Here is a 22104-nt window from a genome sequence, read left to right on the forward strand (position 1 = left end):
TTGAATACATTTGTCTTTTAATTACAAGTGTAACAGCAGTGAAATCAAAATACAAAATTAGCATGTAAGATTTGCATAGAGATAATTACTACTAAAGAAGTACAAACTTCTAAAATTTCACAACTAAAAAGATTTACCTGCTAAACAACAGTAGCACAGTAGTAAGATATGAATATTAAGAATGTTAATATATCAGTTAATGTTTTACTTGCACAGATCCAAAACCTGAACAGCAGAACGCTGACCAGGATGGGCTTGGCTACATCATTACCACAGAACCACAGAAAAATATTAACTTGAAGCACAGTTTTTATTTCTTTTAACATAGATTAAGCAGGTTTCTTTATCATAAAAAAAGCTTTAAGTATTATCCCCTTAAAACAATAATGAATTTTGACATCAGGTCACAACAGGCTTGTAGGTATGATAGACATTATCTGTAACCAGTAGCTACAATGCAGAATAAGCTTAATGCTGGAACCCAGACTGCGTTTCTTTCATCTAACTTCAGTCTCAAGTTTAACTCTTAAAATGAAGTTCAAGTTGCATTCATTAATGGCTCCAGCTTTCCACGTAATACTCGCAATTATTGCACTTTTACTGGTTGTATTGGCTTAGAAAAGCCATTCTAAAGCAACAGTTTAATATCTGTACATTTTAAAGCACTTGATCTTATCTACAAAGGAAATAAAGATGATGAAACCACAATTCATTTAAAACTTAATTGTGAATAGTCTTAATTTCAGGGTTTAAATGGATGTGCATTTAGTAACTACGCTAGAAAAGCAACAGATGCTGGAACTACCTACGATGACTAGTTTGGTCCATGTCAGTAATCAAATGATGTTATAAAAAATAAACTAGTTTATCATGTATAAAATGAGTAATGTTACATTTTTGTTCAGATTGCACAGTACAAACAAGCTAATATCTAAATTAATACTGTTACAGGTAGTTATTATATAGGGACAGCAGCTAGAAAAAATAAGTACCTCAAAGCAACAGACTTCTGCAGCCAGGTTTTCATAACATTGTATGAAAGTTAAATATGTCTTAGTTAGAAGTATGCATATTATAAAATGTTTGAAAAATGTTTAAGTATGAGCTGTTAAACTAGTTTTCCATAGCAAGAGTATATGATGATTATTTACATTTAAAAAATCCATTTATCAGAAAAGAATTTACAATTAAATAAATAACCTTCAGCAATCCCTTAACCCAACTGCAAGATCTGTTAAGTGGCAGTAAAAAAACAGGTAAGCCACCTTGTGTCAGTGTTAGGTCAGTAAATTATGCCTCATCCATAAAGAAGTGCAACTCTGCTTTAACTTTACTAGTCATCTAGAAACATGCAAACACACATAGGTACCTCCAAATATGCTACAGTCTTGAGTATTTGTACAAGATTATTCACAAAAACATACAATATATTTTACAGTCCTTTAATACAAAATACCGGTATCAAACCAATCTGAACTGCATTGATCAGACATTTATTAGGCAGGCAAGCTGCAAAGAAAACAGTTTTTATATTTAATCCCCTCTTCACCTTTTAAACTCAAGCAAGATGTAAGTAGTTCATTCGGATCATGTTGGTGATGTAAAGGTACTGATGAACATTGCCTGAATCTGTCTCCATGTGTGTTCACTCTCCAACACCATTTAAAGTATCAAAATGTAAAGCTGCAGTCTGGCCATTGCATCAAAAAAGAGTCATGCCTCCTTTTGAAATTATCTGATGAAACTGGTGTTTAGTTATCCCCACTAAAATTTTCAAAGATTGAAATATTAAAAAACCAAACCAAACAAACAAAATTTAAAAAAGAGTTCAAATCCAAAACACAGAAGCAGATCTAAGAGCTGGTTTGCTTCCTTTCACACCTGAACAAATGGAAGTTGTTCACCTTCCATTAAGACACAACACAGTCATAACTGCCTTCTTGGAATGAATCTTCATCCTCTGTCTTAGCCTTGTCCTCTTCATGTCTGCTTGCACTGCTGCTTCCAGCATCACTCTGAGGATTAGTGCCATGGCTAGATGAAGTCCTGCTTTCCTCAGCTCTTGGGTTCGCTTGTTCAGGAACCTTAGATGGATTCACTGGCTGAAATGCCTCTGGTTGTACTTGCTCTTCTACTATTTCATTTAGTTTCTGGATCTGTGGTTTGATGATACTTAGAAATGGCTTGTACCCAGGGCTAGGAGGAGAATGGGATGAAACACCACAAATGAATTAAAATTAGTACTTCTGTCACGTGCCTGAAAAGCACAAATGTTTATAAATAAAGAGAAAATGGCAACGCTGATCAAACAATAAAAGTTGGAAAGCTGGTTCCTCTGGGTTTGGTTTGGTTTGTGTTTTGGGTATTTTTTTCCCAGTTTCATTACAACTCTCTGAAGTGAAGTTTCAGATAAGGCGAAGGTAATAACTTTTGTTACTTTTTAGGTAACAAAATATCTACAGCTCAAATGAAAATGAAAACAGAAAGTAACACTTACCAATCTGTAGAAGCCCACTTGTCAACAGCATCTAGGCCAGTCTTAATATTCTGACAGATTTCTCCATCAATATCAGAGGACTGCATGATACTGAAAACCTGGTTGATAACTGAAGATTCTCTGAGAATAAGGCCTATGACAACACACCAATCCAGACATCCTGCTTCCATGAAGATATGTAGCAAATACCTATATGGAGAGAATAGCTGTTTATTTTTCTACTCCCAAGACAAAAATTGCAGTGTGATTGTGTAGATTGTTTCTTTCTCCAAATGCTGCAAGCCAGCAATTCTCAGTCTCAAAGGTGTCATTACTTACCGGAGCTGCACCTGTGACTTGTGTGGCCCTTTACTTGCCAGCTCTAGAGAGAGCTGCTCAAGCTCTGACTGAGTTAAACTTAGACTGGAGAAGTTTTCATCCATCATGGTCCAGTCTCCATCCACCATGGAACTTGTTTCAGTCAGGTCCGTTGCTGAACCAATGCTGCATTCATCACCTATCAAAAACACTCAGAAACATAAGGGAAAAAAGAAACTACTTACTTTAGTAAGATTCAGAATTTCTGAACTACTTCCTATAAAAATTGACAAACAGTAATGCTTTACGGTGCATCACAGTTACTTCAGGGATATTGTCCATCCCGCTTCAGCATTCTTCTTGTCACTATGGATGGTAGAACTAATGTTGCAGGAATGCAATAGTTTTTCTATCCAGTAAAAATAATTCAGGAGAATTATTATCAGTAAGGCATCCTAGGTATCTGCGGGCAATCATCATTAAAGCACCAATACAGCATCTTGCATACTGTAGTCCTAGAATTAAGTCCAGGAAGTGTTACAGTCTGTCTAAAATTCTGCTTATTTAACTTTAAATTTTGTTAAAATGAAGTTTCAATATCAAATTATTTTCTTCACACAAAACCATGAAGATTTCAAGTGTTTTGTAATGTAAATATTTACCAGCACAAAAATACAAAAATAAGTATTTCCAGTAAAAACATGAAGAGCAGATACAGTAACAGAATTTTCAGAAGAAAAGTAACAAAGCTAAAAACATTACAGTGGTGAGTCATGAAGGCACCTACTCTTGAGAACTATTTCCATATTAAAGCATATGCATCTTTTCTTGGAAAAAGTTCAGGAAGTCAAAAGGTTATTTGATTATCTTCTTGCCCATAAATACCAGTGCTGGATTAGTAATTTATGAAATTTTTATTAGAATTCAGCTTGCAATGTTTTGAAGGCTATTAATTTAGTTTCTTTAGAAATAAACTGCTTCAAAATGTGTAGCAAAGTACATTCAACTCAAAGGTCTTCATCCAGCTCAGAAAAAAGCCCTACATATACCTGTTTATATAAAGACCAGTAGTGGCAGACAGCAGTAAAGTCAATGCAATGAAAAAAGGTAACTATTTTCTTGCAGTCTCCAGATTTAAAACACAAGAGAAATAGGAGTGAAAATAAAATGAGACCATGCCCAAGCAGACAGAAAACATCTCCAAATGCCCTGAATCTCACAGAAAGCTCTACAGTTGTAAAAATTAAGGAAAAAACTGTAGCTCACACTATGTACTTAGATCTTTGCCCTAATGGAGTGGAAATCACATGATTTAGATACTGTTGAAAACACTCTATGCTCAAGGACAAGAGGAAGTATACAAAATTTTTAAAAGACTACAATGGTCTAACAAACTTTTCCCATATCCTTCTGTGTTCAAAAAAAGTATATATAAAGTACACTTTCTATTTTAGTAAGCTCATCATACATTGCACCTTTTAATAAGCAATTTACATAAAGCCTTAGGAAAAAATACAACAATATGGATCTCTAATTTCCTCAACTTCCTCAATAAGTAATATATCTAATATCATTCTTAGGAAACCCAAAAGCACAAAGTTCATGCAATTAGAGCTGTTCCAACACCTGCAAGAGGCTGATTTATGCAAGAGACAAGGAAACAAAAAACCACAACGTAGGACACTCTTCCTATGCAGACTGAAAAAATACTGAACTTCAAGTTATCACCACAGATAGAAACTTCAGCAAATATCTATTCCACATTCAACTTCATGTACTTAGAGATGTACAACATGGGCATTACCTTTCTGTTGTAAAAAATTCAGTTCACTTTTCAGTAAGTCCCTTCTTTTTTTTTCCTGAATTTTTCTTATCAGTAGTTGAGAAGGGACAATACAACAGTGACACGCAAATATCAAAATATAAGCATACACTTCACATTGTCCCAATGAGCAGACAGAAGGAAGAGTGACTAACCTTTACTTAGCAAAGGAGAAAGGAATGCATCTTGCATGTGTGGTCCATGGGATGAAACAGTATCAATTTCTCTCTGAGAAGAGCTGATAGTACCAAGCCAGCTACGACTGCGAGGTGTGTTTGAAATCCCTGTGTCCATTTCCATGTTTACAAAGGTGTCTGTAGACTGAGATTTTAGTAGTTGTTCCCCCACAGCTAGAAAAATCAAAACACACCATAGAAAAATCATGCAAATATCCAGAAGGAAATTTAGACAGTTCTCTCCAGGCATTTCAGGAAGCTAAAACTTGCATCTAAGTCAATATTCAGGGGACCAATGAAATTCAAGGGAATGCAGCAAGTTTAGGCATTTCAGGAATTTCTGACCAGCTTTTTATGAGAGCACTGGCATAAAAGAAGCATGATGTAATAAAGTGTTAGCATCAACAGAAGTAAATAATGATGCTGTTACTAAAAAGAGGAAGACTTGGCAGCAATGTCAGCCTTGCCATGTGGAGATACGGTAGCAAATGTCACTTTTGCTGTAAGGAGGTAAGGTAGTGAACTGAGAGATCAGTAACATAAAGGAGGCTTAGAAGTCTTCAAAGTTCTTACCATCTAACTTTCAAATATTAGGAACATTACTATTTATTTTTTAAGAAGTTAATCAAAAGCTCATCAAGAGACTACAAAAGAATATTGATTTTAGTAATTTTCTGCAGCAGAATTTACACTGAAGTAATTTCCATGTTGAGTTCAATATCTACAGTGATGTCCAATTCAGTACACCTGAGAAATCAGGAGATTTCAACAGAAATGGTAATCACACGAGAGGTACCATCTATGTTAAACAGAATCTCTTCAAAAAATACACTCTGTGTGAGAAAGCTGTGCAGGTGGCAAGCCTCAGCCTGTTCTTATCTTGGCTAAAAAGGGGCAGAACAGACTGAGATTCACAGATGTAGCATTGCAGGAGGGAAATCTGAGTTTGAAATCTATCAAACTCAGATGCTACTGTACCTGTCTTGTACTTTCCATTCTTGAAAGGTGAATTAATGGATGAAGCTGGTATAACTGGAAATGGCCAGAGGAAATCCTTGTGTAGCTTTTTCAAAGCACACACAAAATCCTCCACACGGGCAGCTCTGGCTCGCTCCTTGCACAACCAGCCGATCAGCTCAAAGCCCAACTGTGCAGCAAAGCAGCCAAGGTCTTTCAGCTTGATTTCCTCCAGCAGACGCCGAGCATGCCGCCAGAGCATCATGTCAATGTACATGTTCTCAGCACAGTCACTGTCTTTACTCCACCTACACACACAGCACAGAACACCCTAGTGAACACTGATAAAGCTGAGTCACAAAGGCCACAACTGCAGAACATCAAGTCACCAGAGTAGTAGAAGGGGAGCTTTCTATAATACAGCAGAAGCAGTTTCCCTAGTTCCTTGCTGTTTATATTCTCTAAAAGGTCCCATTGCCTCAACAGGTAGGTGAAATAAAGGATTTAAGTTACAACAGCAGCAGTTTTTATAGAACATTAAACTATTAGCAATGCAGAAAAAAGTAAAGTAGGAGATAAAAGGCAGATGACATTGCAAAGTTTAGAGAAGTAGTCAAGTATTGGCCCACAGCCCTTCCTATCCAAACCTTTAAGACAGTACTCTCTATTAAAAATTCCTAAATTCAGAATTTATACTAGGATGGTTTTAGAAATCAGGATGGGGAAAAATGCCAAAGCAAAGACAATAATTTCAATTCAATCCTACTTCTGAACTGTAATACCTATCAATATCAAGTTGGTATACAGCAGCTTTAGAGGGGTTCACCCCAAGGCATAAAAGGTTCTATTTGTAGCTTGGAAACACAGTGCCAGATCAAGATGTGCATGGTAGCAGAGCAGTACACTGTGATGCTGTGAACTGTGAGCAGTTCAAAATGTGTTTTTCAGAAAAACAGGTCCTTTAAATATGAGGCACGTGATCTCACTAGCTACTTAAATTACTACACTTGCAATATGTACCACATCCAGTGGTTTCAGAGTCTTTGGGTCAGCAATATCTATGTAAGCATACCTGTGCATACATATAAACATAAATACATGTATTTACATGTGTGAGAATATATTTTCCCAAGAATGTTAGGAGACACAAACAGTAAAAAAGTTGTGAAATTATAAATGCAAAAAATGTGGAAGGAGATTAGGACATATCCATCAAATAAATTTTTTCTGTAACTTAAATTAGTAAGAAGTTAGTCCTCTACCTAATAAAGTGGGCAATGAGAAGACATTACCTTTTTCCAGATGGGCCAGAGGGCATACTCAGTGTTTTTGTCAGATTAAATTTGCTATGGAGATTCTCCGCTGATTGGGATAAACTAATGCTGCGATGCCTGAAGAATTCAAAACCACTACTTGAACTAGGTTCCTAAAAGCAAGAAAACCAAAACATACACTGAAAGGACCAAACATGATATATAATATGAAGATTAATCATACAAGGCTTGATGCATAGTATCTACTTTTCTCATCACAAACCTGAGTTGTTGGTGTAGCTGGGGGTGTTTCTGTTTCTCCAGAGCCAATGGCTTTAAGAAATCTAATCATATGACGACAGAGATCCCACTTTCCCTGCTCTAAGGCAGTATTAAACAGGAGAGTAGCGTGTTGTCTGCTAACTGCTGGAACTTCCATATTCTGCAAGCAACAAAGCATAATTAAGTGATTTACTTTTACTATAGAAGATCTGAAGTTCTAATAAGTCAAGCCACACTACTTCACATTCGAGTATACCAAAGATTATAAACAATAAATTTAATGCTATAATTTTCCCATTTAAAACAGTAAACTAACTACTTACACTGCATGATCTTACCACCCTTCATAACTGGACATAATATCAACAGAAAACTGTTACATTAAAGATCTATTGAACATGCATAACTTTGATATGACATTATTTTTAAAATACTGCAATATTAGTAAATATCTTGCAATATATCTGGTGCTGTTACCTGTAGGATAATAAGGTAAGAGGCAGCTGTGTCCAAGTCCTGGGCCATTAAGCACTCTTCAAATAAGTCCTTCGGGTTTCCAACAGCAGCAAAAAGGTAATTCCACAGGGCATATTCTGTCTTCCTAGCACAATGAACAACTGTCTGCAGGAAGAGGGGGAATTCTGTAATGAACTTCGCCACAGTGGGAAGGAGAGGGTCAGGAATAGGTTCCCGCGAGGTAGCTTCTTCTTCCAGCACTTCATGAAGCATCAGTTCTAGTACATGAGGGAAGTATGGTAATGTGGCACAGGAGTGGGCCAAAAGCAAGGCTTGTTCACCGAGGTTCCTAACCAAGAGCTGGCGTAAAATGTGATGGAGGTAGATCTGAGAGGTTCTCTCAACAATGGAGAACGGAAAGAGAACTTCTAAGTGTTCTCTAGCACTGGTTTGAGTGTATAAACAGTCATAGAGCACAGTGTCATTAACAGCACCAAGAACCAAGGCATCTTCAAACAAAACAGCCAATGGGTATATGTTGATGTGGAAAGGCAGCATGATCCGTCTTGACAGAAAGGAATGCGGTTTTCGATGATCTCTGGGAAACAGGGGAAGCCAGACTTTCATACCTGCCCCACCACAGCTGAGCCACAGAGCCTCCAGTAAGTGGCGTTTCTGTTTATTAATCCTGCAAGTAGTCCATACATTTTCAACAGACTGGGCTAGGACAACTGGAGCACAAAAAGGCAGCTATTTAAAATGAAAAGAAAAAAATCAGTATCCATTATTCCTTTTATTTTTACCCTATTCACAAGAACTCTATTTTTCAGCTAAGTACTGTCTTCAAACATGTTATTCTTCTAACAAAGAAGAAACAAATTTGCTTTTCTCTTATCTGCACGCTAGCATGTGACAAAACACCACTTAATACCTATATTAACTCAAGACACTTTTTTTTTTAACCTCCTTAATACTTAGTCAGGAAGCAGAGAGGTAAGAGTAAAGGTGAAAAGTAAAAACCTGTTCTCTGCTTCTTCAGGTAGCCCCCAAGTCCAACCTAGAATTGACAAATCTATCTGAATTTTCCAAATTTCACTCTCCCAATGTGCTTGTTTCACATAGAATTGGTTTTCATCAGCTCAGAAGAACTGAGAGTTCAGTAATTGATTTCTATTGTTGTTATTGCCAAGAACTCTGTAAATGTACTCTGCAAAAAATGATAACGTTCCATAAACATACAAAACAGTTCTGGACAGACTAGAGATTTTCTGTTATTGGTGCGTATGAAATTTTGGGCAGTATCTTTACTCTTAAAACTTGTCTATTTCTTTTCAATATAACTAGTGAACACAAGCAAATGCTAATATACTTCCAGCCCACAATTTCGTCAGTAAGCATAAATACTGCCTTGCTTATAGTCTTATTTTCTTTATGTCTGGACCACTCTCTTGCACAGCTTCTTCCATCACTGCCATCTTTGAAGTCATACACAGTATGACTTCATATATGTACTCACATGCTTTCTTTGATTAGGATTGTTATCTTTATCTCGTATCTGGGGTCCAGATCGATCCCTTTGCAACATGATAAGTTGTCCTGCTAAGTTAAGCATAATACTTTCAGCTTCACAAGCCTAAGGACAGAAAGAATATTATGCAAATTATTTAAGCTTTTTGAATTATAATTTCACTCATAACCACATTAAAAACCCAGAAAAAAAAGTAAATTAAATGTCCCACTTTACAGAGATGACTAACAGCTGAATTCAATATAGAAGGACTTAGAAAAATCAAGAACAAGTTCTTGTGCAAAGCAGTAAATACTGGAAGGTTTCTTATTCACCAAACTCATTCCATGTGTTTAATATGGACTTTTTCCAACCATGTGTCTTAAAATGGGCAATCCACCAGCATTCTAAGAAAAATAAAACTCTGTATTCTTATCAGTATCATCACAGTATGATTGCCAGTATCTGACTGCAAAGACTACACTGGTACACAACCCAAGAGCTGAGCCAAAAAGAGCTGAGCCACACTTGTACAGCATCTTGAACTTTTATTTAGCTGCAGTTAGAGAAAAATTGTTTTAGTAAGGTGGGTCAAGAAAGCAAAGTATTCTGCTCAGTTAAGTCTACTCTGTTTTTATTTACAACAAAAATCCAAGTTCTCTTTGCATGTAGAAATTCTTTCAGTGCCCTGACAAAATTATGATGTTAAGACAGGGACCTTCACATCTTAAGTTATTGTTTGGCTGTTGCAGAATTGACAAAGAGTGCCTCATAGGGTCATATGAGACACAGAATGCCATCTTTTCATTTTTTCTATTTATTCTTTGAGTAATGGACATGTTGTTGCAAGAAAGGTAATTCCTGATGCCATGGATTGCTCTGGTTTTTGACTGTTAATACATGATAGAGCAACATACCCTTGACAGAGTTAAATTTAATTTGTTCACCAAGACTTGGTCTCAAACTTTGCAAGTTAAGACGAGAAGGTATGAAATAAAATCTAAACTCTTATTTCTCTATCCACCCCCTTATGCCCAATTCCCACATAGCATATCTACATAGTGAACTTCAGAAAAAAACGCGTTCTGGATTTTACCATATACAAGAGTCACTGATTCATGACTGATTTATCAGCCAGGTAACCTTTAAGGAGTAAGCTAACAAATTCAGGCACCAATTCTATCAAATTTCAAGATCTGTTACCTGCTGAGGCATCTTCAAGGTGATGCCAGTCTCTGTTCTCACTGATGTCAACGTAACAGATACTACAAGAAAAGGATGAGGAATGTACCGAGACATGGATACTTCTTGAAGAATTTGGATACTGGCAGTAGGATTAAGACTGAAAGGAAAATGACTACATTTAGAAATTTTACAACAGTACTTAACATGAAAGAACTACCTTAAAGTAAACTTAATGAAAATAAGCAACTTACCCTTAGCAAACAATTTACTCTATGGAACAAATGACATTTCTTTAATCAGGAATCAGCAGAAATGCCCACTTATCTACTCTATATAAAGTTACCAAACAAACCTAAAATGGGCTACTGATCTCGATACCTTGGGAAATACAGATATGCATGGATAGAAGACAATATCAGATACTTCAGAATATGACTCTATTGACCGTTCAATGAGACAGTTTCCAGGTTTGGATTCTGCTGAGAGCTTTTTTAAAAGCATTAAAAATATTTTTCTCTGAAGTTCACCAACAACTTGCTTTTTTCTACCACGAAAAGGTCCTTTCTTGCTAAAAAGAAGATACCATAACTGTAAGAAACATCACCTACATAGGGACTTAAACCCCCAATCTCTGAATCTTTATCTCCTCCTTAGATTCACTAATCTTAATTGTCTGAAAGCACCTGGCATATTTTACGTTGCTACTCCTTTTGTACTAAAACAATTCCTCAACACCTCACCAAGACCAAACCTTTTCATCTTTGCAAGCCTACTGCCACCTTCCCTTCAGTAATTAGTGCTTCTAACATTACAAACATGTTTTTATTAAAAAAAAAATTCAAATATGTGGGTCTTTTTTAGTCCCTTTTTGTCCTATTCATATTCAGTTTTCAAGTTCCCACAATTTAGGAACATGTTTGTTCAGACAGCTGGAAATGTGCATACACCAGCCACTACCTACTTCTGGCTTGCATGGGCCTATCAGTATGTGTGCAAATGAAAAGCCTCATGAACTTATGCATAAAGATAACATCACTCCATATTTTAAAAATCTGACTCCACCAGCTATCAAATACCTTTGTATTATTGTAGGAATTTACTCAAACTGAGAGCAGGTCTACAGGTACCTTACTGCAAAAGCATTTCAATAGTGACACTCACCCCTCAGACCTTCTCTCAATACTGTAAAGGCAAATGGAACAATCTGCTCTGAACAGTATCACAATGTCCCGGAAGACACTCAGTAGTAATGTGTTTGCCTGCACTTTGGTGATATGAGCAAACGCGTTGTCAAGGTTAGACGTTCGCAGGTAGATTCTCAGCTGCAAGGAAAAGGAGTAGTTTGTAAACATGTTCTGTTTACCAAGAAGGTAACAGTAATTCCACTTCTGGTTATTTTCTTTATTGTGGAATGGCTGTCAAGAATTTCTACCAAGACACGCTACTGAGTTTTTGTTTCATCAAGTATTTTATCCATTGCATCCGTTTTATTATTATAACCGAAGCAGTTAAAGCACAGTATAGCCAAAGCTGAAGTACTGAACAACAATCATAAGGAAGGAATTTTATTCACCAGTTTTAAAGAGCAAAGAGTAAGTAAATCTCCTCTGCCCATATAGTTTAAAAGCTTGCAAAATTGTCCCAAAACACTGTAAACAGGTATCTCAGAACACACTTCATGCTAATTGCAAAAGTGTCACAAAGTTTTCAGAACGAGTAGATTCACTGTAGTCAGCAGTACACAGTTTTTAATAACAACAACAAAAATTTTCTGCAAAGAATTACTTATATATTAACATATAAACTCTGAATATAACCAAAAACCACCAAAGTTTATCATGTATAAACATGCTCACAATATCACGATAAATTTCATGCTTATGAAATTTAATAATAATACTACTGTCATACAGATCAGATAATTTAATCATTGTAGGTTTACTTTGAAGAAAAGTATCTCACCTCTTCCTGGTGATCATTTAAATTATAACATGCAAGAACAATGAAGTCATTCCACCATGCTAAGCCACCTGTTACCATCATAGTTTGCTCCTGAAAAGAAAAAAGCAAGCAGATGACATATAGGTATGTATTTTTATACACTAAAACACACACACATGTACATTATATGGGTAATTTCTTAAAGCCATGCATGATCTCTATAAGCTTTATGCATAGGGGCAAGACTATGAATAAGAAGTTTTTAATGCTTAAAATAACCAAAGTACTAAAGAGTAGTATGTGCAGGCCAAACTTCATACTACAAAATATAGTTCCACAGTTCTTCATGCTACTGACATCCCTGGACTCTCTCAAATGCCCAAATTTATAAGCTTTACATCCAAAGCTACATCACATGAACTCTCAGATAAAACAAATGGAATTAAGTGACTGACTATACACTCGCAAAATTGGAACACTCTGCTAATATTCAGACACAAATTAGTGTGTCAAAACCACAAGACCTGTGTTTCAGACACTTTATGAGAAACACATGCATAACCAGCAACCCTAATCCCAAATGTGTCTACAGGCTGTTCCCTTGAAAATGATACTCTTTAATTTTCTCCAGGTCTCACATCCCAACAAATAAAATCTTCCCTGTGCACCAGAATAAAATTCCATAACCTCTCACCTGGGTAATGTTTCCAAACAGCTTCCATTTTTTGGTGAGCAAAGAATAATGTGCAAAACCAAACTTGCCAACAACAGCTACATTCTGTCCAAGCTTGTCAATAGCTGAAAACTGTAAAAAAGAAATAAAAGGCAGCAGAACCTCAGATGGGAATTTATTTAAACTCTATGTCCTATCCAAATATGCACCACAAGGCAACAACATCAGACTCAAAACGTGTAAATTATCTTCATGTTTCATACTTTACTAACACAGTTTTCTCTCTGTAATGTAAATTAATGATTTCATTTTCAGAGTTCAGTCAATCCTAAGAATAACCCTCCAATATCTTTAAAAAGCATGAACATATTCTTAAAATAACTCACCCTTATAGGCCAGTTGCTCTCTAGATATGTACTATGAATCTAAAAAAAAAAAAAGAGAAAATGAAAACCACATGACTATACCAACTACCATTAAAGTATCAATTAATTGCCACATCCTACAAGAATTTGGACAATGTCAGTGGTTTCTTTTCAAAACACTATCATAAAGGTATTTAATGTTGGAAATTTGTTTTTAAATAAAATTACTGCCCACACACCAAAAGTTACTCATGCCTAAATGTTACCCTGTTTTGAATACACAAAACATCAAAATGTACTAACAACATATACCAATTAATACTATATTACAAATTAATAGTCACAATTTGCTCATGTCTCCTCCCAGCTACTTCCCTCTCTAAGAGAATCTTTCAAAGGAACATAAATATTTTGATAAATACAGTCTTCAGACAGGACTTTCAGTGTAGGGATGAAATTTCTAATCCTGTCCCAAATACACACCAGCATATCCAAAAGCCTTCCTATAAGAGAACCTTACTGGAATATGTCAGATCAAATCTCAATTCGGTATTCTTCACGTCACATGGGATGATACAAAATCAGCCTAGAACTCCATTCTCCAATCTGACACAAGGAAGGTAGGTACTCTTGAGACCTAGGCACTGTCCTTTTTCAAGGATATGCTGCTCTGCACAGTAATTCTAATTGTTTCAGCTTTACTTTTACCACAGAACAAAGATATCTCCTTCTTACACCCCAGTTTTAGAAGACAGAAGAGCCACTTGGCCAGCTAAAGTGGAAATTCAACAGTATCTAGAACCTGCCTGATATGCCTAGAATCAAATACTTTTTAATACTACTGATTCATGTGCTATGTGAAGAACAAAATAGTGGGGATCTTTCAGAAATCTTGTTTTAAAAGTGTCACCAATTCAACCATCAAAGAATACATATTAGAATCACAGATTAAAAGATATTTATCTTTTTATTTATATTGCACGAAAAATAGAAGTCCCATTACTACCCTGGAAACAACTTCTTCTTTGAAAGCCTGATATTGTGAAGTTTCAGTTATATGCTAAAATAGATGCCATTTTTTATGTTTGAAAATATAGATGGAAGACTATATACATCAGCTGAATATGGTTTAAAGCATTTTGCATAAATAAAAAAACAAACACCTAAATTATTTCTTGCATGTTGCACTTATTCTCTCTTTCAAAGCCCAGGAAAGTAATTAACTACTCCTTCCCAAAGTCATAAAAGCTTTAAGACTGTATTTATTGGCTAGGAGGCAAACTCATACCCACAAGGCTGATAGGACCAACACTGCTTTACCTTTTGTCAATGAGAAAAAGTTGTACCATGGCAAACCCCCAGAGACAATAAAAAGGCAATGATCTCATACCAGAGGAAGAAAGTCTGGCAGAGAGTGAGGAGATCAGCTGCATATTCTATTCCTACAAATTCTTGCAAGCATGAAGCACATACGGGCAACCAGGATCAATTACCTGTACAACATGCCAATGCCGGTGTCCTAGTAAAGTGCTTAAACCCTGAGAATCTAAACTGCCATCTGAAAAAGGGCCTCTTTCCCTGGTGTGGTTATGTTCAGAGTGTGCCAAAGTATTTCTGGGACTCTGAGTCTGTGCTGCATCTCCACAGTTCAAATATAAGCGATCTTCTCCTTGAAGGAGGACTTGCTCCTGGTTACTCTATATTAAAACCAAACAAAAACAAAACAAAAGAAAAAAAAGCAACTTTGAACTTCACATACAGAAAGGAAAGGAAAAACACATGATCAATATATTAAGAGATTCTAAGTAAACAATATGAAATATTGCATAGCAATATTTTCACAGTACCATTTTAAAGGTTCTACGATAAAAAAGAAAGACAACTCTAAAACTCTAATAGCTGCAGAACAGACTTAAAACCTGAGAGAACAACCCAGAGGGCACCTAAAACTGGAAGTATGATCTAAAAAAAGGATATTATTTATCAACAAATAAACTTACCATACAAGGATTAACAGTGAGTGCACTCTTGATGAACTGAAACTGCAGAATACCAAACTGCTGAGCTTCATTATTGGCATTTCTTTCAGGTTTCATGTTTGAAGAAGAACTCCCATCAATAACCCAGAGATGATACCCTTCTGATCCCCAGGTCTGAAGGTAAAAGAATAACAACAATAAAATTCCCAGCCCAACACTACATACACATATATAAATGTAATACCATATATTCTCACAAAACAAGAACTACAGAAACTTACTGCAACTGATCTTATGACATACTTGAGCCTGGAAAAAATCCACACATTCTATTGTTCTAAAGCATATCATTATAGGAATCAAACAGTAAAAATCACAAGATACAGTAAGACTCTAGCTTGAATGATTTCCTGTCTTATGTTAAAAAAGTAATGATTAAATGAAGTGTAACTGTGCAAAGACACTCACATAAGTAATGAAGACTGTTTAGTTCACGTTTAGGGTAACAAACAAAAATTCAAACAAAGAGCCAGGTATGAAACAATCCTGATTTCCAAAATTACACTGGCTCCTGCTCATTAAATTCAATGATATCAGAATTTCAATTTTTGAAATTTTTTAAGAGGTAAATTTAAAAGGTACTGTCATTGCATATATGTACCTCCACTTGGGATGCATGTTTAGAATTGTCAATCTTCATAGCAACTATGTCATGATGAATAAACCAAATTGTTTTAAAAATACTGCAAAAAATTCCTCATGGTTTGTACAAGGCCTTGTAGGATGTGTTTGAAATTTGTTCTAATTTAAAATTTACTCTAATTTATTCTATTTATTTATTGATTTTACAGACTAGCAGGATTGGATTTAATGTTAACTAGTTTGTATTTAAAAAAAAAGCAGTTCAGTTTCTCTGGAATTAATAATCTTAGTAAAGTTACTTTGAGTGTAAAAGGCCAGCTAGTAAATTTAGAGAAATAAGAGAGTCTACAATTAATGTTGATCTGTGTCTGACAGCACTTTGAAATACAGACCAGAGAAAAAAATCAAAATTAAGAAAAAATCACAAGTGTTCATTCTTAATATTAAAAGCAAAGGCAAGAAAAGGCATGTCATGCATACTTCATGAAAAAAATTCATCAGTTGTCCTTTTGTCCTTCAATAAAACATTGTAGTAAAGGCATCTTACTATGAAAACTAATTAGGCAAAAGAAAGATAGTTTGATTTTCTGAAAACCTGTTATACTAAAAACAATTAAAAACATTAAGAGTCATCCTATTACAGTGTTTTTATACTCCTGCTTACCATGGAACAGATTTTCAGAGGGTCCTTTTTGGCACCATCAGACTGATACCTTAAAAACAGAACAGAACAAGTTTGAGTTTACAAATGACTTCATCAGAATAATAAATTAAATTCCTATCTTTGTGTTTTCATATGGTTCTACATTGAATCTCATCTCAAATGATACAGCCTGTTTGATCTATGACACTAAAAAAAAGGCAATGCAACTGTCAGATGTGTAGCATAAACTATTTGAAATACATGCACTGAGGGAATTTTAATATTTGCTTGCTCAAGCTTGTTCCTAGAGTAATTTTCTTTTACAGACAAAAAGACCATTACAAAATAAAAATAATATATTTTTCTTTATATTTAAATGATCCCCTCCTAAATATTTGCCAAGATATCTCAATATCTAAGAAATCACAAAGGAAAAAGAGAATTTTAAAAAGCTAATTCAGTGAATTAATTTCTAATTAGATGCTTTCAATTATAAAAACAAACACTTCTAATACACTCTTTACAATGTAAATTAAAAATACTCACGCAAAATCGCCTCCTAAAGTACAGATAAGCTGAGCACCAAAAACACTCCATAAGGACAAACCTCCACATTCCCAAGTCACCATCACAACACAGCTATCGGGTGACCATCTGATTAGTTTAACGGGTCCTGTTTTATTCCAAATATCTGTTTAAAAGGAGACAACAAAGCAAGTGAAAACAGTGAAAGTCCTTCAACTGGTTTCACTATAAAAGTATAAACAAAAATATATGGAAGTAAATATTTGATTTTTCAATTAACTGATGTATTTATCAAACTGACCATCTCAACATGAATAAGTAGCAAACAAAAAATCGTTTCCTTCCAATGCATGCTTGGTTTCATAAGAAACTAATAATACAGGAAAACATGCCAGAAATACACTGCTATAAGACAACCACACAACCACAATTCTATTAAAATAACTTTTTGGACAATAGAGGCACTTAACACAACTGTAAAACTTACTTATGGACTTGTTTTTTAACTGAAAACCAATAGACACATATATTTTCAGTTGAGGATGCAATTTACCCACTTGGTATGCTCCTTACTCTTAAGCACAGAATACTACATGAAAAAATACACTGCAGTGCAGGAAGGAAGCTGCATTACTCAGTATTTTTCTGTACTCTGTATATCAGTCACTTCAAATTAATTCACACTTCTATTATACTCATTATCAGTTTTGGCAATAACCTTTAATTTCCTGAAGTAACTGAAAATTAATTTCAAGACTAAGAATTAGTTTAAAAACCCCACAAAAACACAAACCAGCCACCTGAACGCTCACATACACAAAACATATCCAAAAGTTAATTAAAAAGCAAGCTGCTAAAAGTGCAAAGACACAAGAGTCAATTATTATAAACAGACAGGAGTAAATACTATTCACATCAGTGATTATGCAAACTAACAGAGGTTAACTAGCCAATGATAAAAAATATAGCATAACCTAAAAGCAGCTGGAAAATTCTAGCAATAAAAGTAGCTCACCAGGATATTGTTTTGGTGTCAGTTCCAATTTATGAGAAAACTGCATGGCGCCAGTGGTGGTATCTATTGTATAAACCTGCACAGAGCCACTGGAAGACATTACACATGCTTTAGACTACGGATTATTTGGATTTCTTATCAGTTTCAAGAGTCTAAGAAAAGATGCTATTTCTCTCACCAGTAACAAATTTATCTAGAACAGAGATGTTGAATCAAGTAATAGTCAAAGAACTTTGTGAAACAAATTACTAAGATGCTTTCCAGAAGGCATCAGAGGACCCAAACCACCAGCCCTAGAATAATCCATGTACTGAAAAGACTTCATTCTCCTAAGATACATATGTACATACAGTCCACATACATTTATGGCTTCCAACTGCCAGACAATCCATGAGGGAAGGCAGTAGTTACTCAGTGCCAAAGTTTCATCAGGGATGTACTAAGGCATACTATGATCAGTTAATCAAAGTAACTATTCCTGTTTCTGAAGAAACACCAACACACTGTATTGTTACTACAAACAAGAATACTAGTTCTTAAGAGGACAGATGTAAAATAAACCAGATTTTTAAAAATGTTATAAAACAAAACCTAAGTAAAATACAATCAAAGAAAATAAAAAGCTGCACTCTAAGTCCAGCCTAAGCACTATTATACAGGGGGGACTTGAAGGAGCAGTATGCAAAATACCACAACTAAAAGTACTTCTGCAACATTTAATTTACAAATATTCACAGTTACTCTAACAGGCAATATTTTTCTTGACCAAATCATGACTGCACAGAGCATCTTCTCAGCTGAGTGCCAAGTGCTGATTCTTGTCCAATATTACTATGACTAACTACTTAAAACTGACTTTATAATCCTGCTTTGACATTAGCTGGGATTGCAGCACTTTCCAATCCTTGCTACTGGTTGAGCCACCTTTTAATTTTTTTTCCCCGAGACCTGAACAGCAAACATAAATCTCAACTGCAGTTCAAGCAAGCAACCATTTCTTTCCACCTCTCTCCTGACTCCTTGACAGCACATTATGTAATCTCCAGGCAGACTGATTATTTTCATCTTTACAGTTCTTGCAACCCAACTTAGTAAGAAGTAACTACTAATTCAGATTTATAATGAAACAATCTTCCCCTGCTCTGAACCAGCCTTAAAAAACTTACTTGGCACATCCAAATGCCATTAGCCTGTATTTGTTATTCACTGCCACACAAGTTCCATCAACTACATCTTGTGCCCAAACACCATGGAGTTGCTGTAGAGAAAGGAATTCAGAAGATTTTTTGTTAAACAGTGCTTTTATTAATAGCAGTCAGCTTCTATCCATGTCCACCATATTACACATCTGTCAGTTGACCTTTATGATCTCAACATTTCTATTAATGTCAAGATCAAATTACATGGCTCAAATAAATAAAATTCCAGTAAATGCAAAACTGGTTTCATTCTTCTTAATATAAATTACAGAGAGATATCAGTATGTAAGAAAACTGTTTATAAGATCTCTTATTAACAAAATAAGTCAATACCTGTAAGGCAAAAAAGTTCCTAACTCTGCCTAGGGAGAAAAAAATTGGTAGATGGTACTAAGAATGAAGAAATAAATAAAAACATAAAAGTAAGTTTTCATCTGCAACAGCTGAGATCACAAGTGCTTTAAGTGGGTGAAGGAATCTGATATAGATCTACTCTTTTTGGTACTCTGTAATTAAAACACAGATACGTAACAACAAATTGTAATAGTATTTAGGCCAAATTACAGGTGAGAAAATTTGGAAGATTCCTGTTAAAGAAATTCTGAAGTATGCTTGTCACTATGAGAAAGAGATGGACTTGATAAGAACTAAGTCCTAGACATAGTACTTATATTTAGGAGATACCACTTCCTGTCATCCCACTTGTAACTTTTAACAGGAAGGCTGTTGATCTGACACAGTAAGACACAGTCTGTAATGACAATTTCAATGAATAAATGGAAGTTATTATCAATTATGGCCTCCCAGCGCTATCAACCCTATAAAAATCTAGCTCAAATTATGCTACAAAATGCAGCCTTGTTCTTATGTGATGTCTTAAGCAGATGTCAAATTTTAGTTTCTTTGTAGCTGAACAGAATTTAAAGTAAAAAGCCAACTGAAATGCAGAAACCAAGGAAAACACATTTATTGTGCATGATATAAATGCTAAAGGAAACATACCTCAGCAGTGAATCTACTTGACATCGGTGTAATGAAACCAACTCTGCCATCATTGAAAACAACAGCAAAGCCATCAAGCGTGGCACAGTATTCCATATCTCTGATGTAAACATCTTCAAATCCCGTAAGTGAACCTGCTGAGAAAGTATGAGTAATTTAAAAATAAGTGAACACAGAAATATTGCAAGCTAACAGACATTTCAGATGTTCACTTATTACCTCAATGAGAAAACCTAATTTAAACAGGCTATTTCATTCCCATTTACAAATGGCAAATTTTTCTCATCTCTGCTTAAGAACAGAGAATATTTTATATCAGATGGTATGTCACTAAGAGGTAACTGTTATAAGCAATAGAATCCCTAAAACCTACCTCGAGAAGACTGCAGATCTACAGAAAATGGAACTGTACATAGGTTGATGGCCTTCCTCCCATTGGTCATCCCATCCCAGTGAATGAGATGGAGAAATCCATCAGCAGTAGCCACAAGTAGATCTTCTAACATGGACTGCAAACTAATAAAAGATATTTGTTAATCCCTAAAAACACTTTGTATCAATTCAATGTCACAGAAGTATCAATTAATATCATAAACACTGTATTACTGCCTTTTGTACCAGCAACTGCATTGTAAAATTACAAACGTACCACGCTGACAAAATATGGTATACACCTCAACTTCTCTCCAGCAATCACTGTTCATGAACAGGTCTGTATTGTTAGAGTAATTGCTTAACTGGGATACTAACTGCTGAAGATCTTTTCAATACTTTTGACTAACCTTAAGACATTGCTGACAACAATCAATTATTCATCTATCCCAGAAAATTAACAATACTGCCTAGGCTGTAAATAATTCACAATACATTTTTATCTGTGGTTGGAATGAACTGGTGAAGGAGAAATTAGACTCCTCCTAAATCCTTTCTTAAACATTTCCCAACTCCTGACAACTAATACAAACCTTTTTCCAGTATATACTGCATTTCTTCCAACAGCCATTTTGTCCTAAGGAGCCTCTTCCCAAACTTCACTTTGTTACTTTCCCACCTCCTCAAATGCTATGAAGTTTCAGCAACCTTTCACACATACTTATTTATCATGTTCAAAATTTCTTTATAGGACAGGCCATCACCACAAAAATGCAAGAGGTAAGGAAAAAGGACAAAGGTGGACTCTCTGCAGGCATCTGGAGAAATGCTGGGATCCTGCATACAGTTTTTCTCTAACTGACCAACACCTCTATGAAATCTCTAATACACACTTGGATCTGAAGGACAAACTCATTTATAGTATTACACAGTAATACTGAGCATACTTCTGTATGCTGAAAATATCAGTACAGCCAAGCACAGAAAGAATTCTTAAACAGCAATTCACTTTTTCATCTCCTCAGACTTACTAGCTGCTAATAGTAACTTACTAATACTAGTCATTAGTATTAATAAGCGTAGAAACTTACTAGAAGCCTTTTCTTCCATCCAGTTTTCCTTTCACTTTTTAAAAAGTATTGATACATATGGAAAAATTCTCAAGACCCAATTAATGAGCATACCTTGTGATAGAGGCTTGCAAGTCCAGCACTTTCTTCATTTCTAGATTTAATGAAGGAGCACATTGTTCTTCCTTATAATGTGGGGTCCCCTTCAGATGAGGGCTTCCTCTAAAATACAAGAGAAATGTTTTA

At 35.4% G+C, this 22104-nt stretch overlaps 1 protein-coding gene across 2 annotated transcripts in view; it reads right to left on the reverse strand.

Annotated features, from left to right (window-relative positions):
* Positions 1–22104, reverse strand: part of RIC1 (RIC1 homolog, RAB6A GEF complex partner 1) — a 45720-nt gene continuing 23616 nt past the window's right edge. Inside the window, exons 4-26 of one of the 2 annotated variants that reach the window (XM_059492332.1) lie at positions 21973–22080; positions 20790–20932; positions 20417–20553; positions 19382–19473; positions 18216–18304; positions 17222–17366; positions 16697–16745; positions 15412–15564; positions 14905–15108; positions 13433–13471; positions 13068–13178; positions 12395–12484; positions 11594–11754; positions 10451–10589; positions 9257–9373; positions 7762–8490; positions 7286–7444; positions 7042–7175; positions 5771–6057; positions 4772–4966; positions 2816–2993; positions 2498–2686; positions 1–2196 (exon numbers count right to left, since the gene is read on the reverse strand). In XM_059492332.1, the coding sequence (XP_059348315.1) occupies positions 1911–2196; positions 2498–2686; positions 2816–2993; positions 4772–4966; positions 5771–6057; positions 7042–7175; positions 7286–7444; positions 7762–8490; positions 9257–9373; positions 10451–10589; positions 11594–11754; positions 12395–12484; positions 13068–13178; positions 13433–13471; positions 14905–15108; positions 15412–15564; positions 16697–16745; positions 17222–17366; positions 18216–18304; positions 19382–19473; positions 20417–20553; positions 20790–20932; positions 21973–22080 (3934 nt within the window). In that variant the 3' untranslated portion in view covers positions 1–1910. Of the gene's footprint in view, positions 2197–2497; positions 2687–2815; positions 3006–4771; positions 4967–5770; positions 6058–7041; positions 7176–7285; positions 7445–7761; positions 8491–9256; positions 9374–10450; positions 10590–11593; positions 11755–12394; positions 12485–13067; positions 13179–13432; positions 13472–14904; positions 15109–15411; positions 15565–16696; positions 16746–17221; positions 17367–18215; positions 18305–19381; positions 19474–20416; positions 20554–20789; positions 20933–21972; positions 22081–22104 lie in introns of both variants that reach the window. The other variant, XM_059492330.1, reaches the window with a different exon arrangement.

Source organism: Ammospiza nelsoni, chromosome Z (genome assembly GCF_027579445.1).
Source record: "Ammospiza nelsoni isolate bAmmNel1 chromosome Z, bAmmNel1.pri, whole genome shotgun sequence".
Classification (NCBI taxonomy): domain Eukaryota; kingdom Metazoa; phylum Chordata; class Aves; order Passeriformes; family Passerellidae; genus Ammospiza; species Ammospiza nelsoni.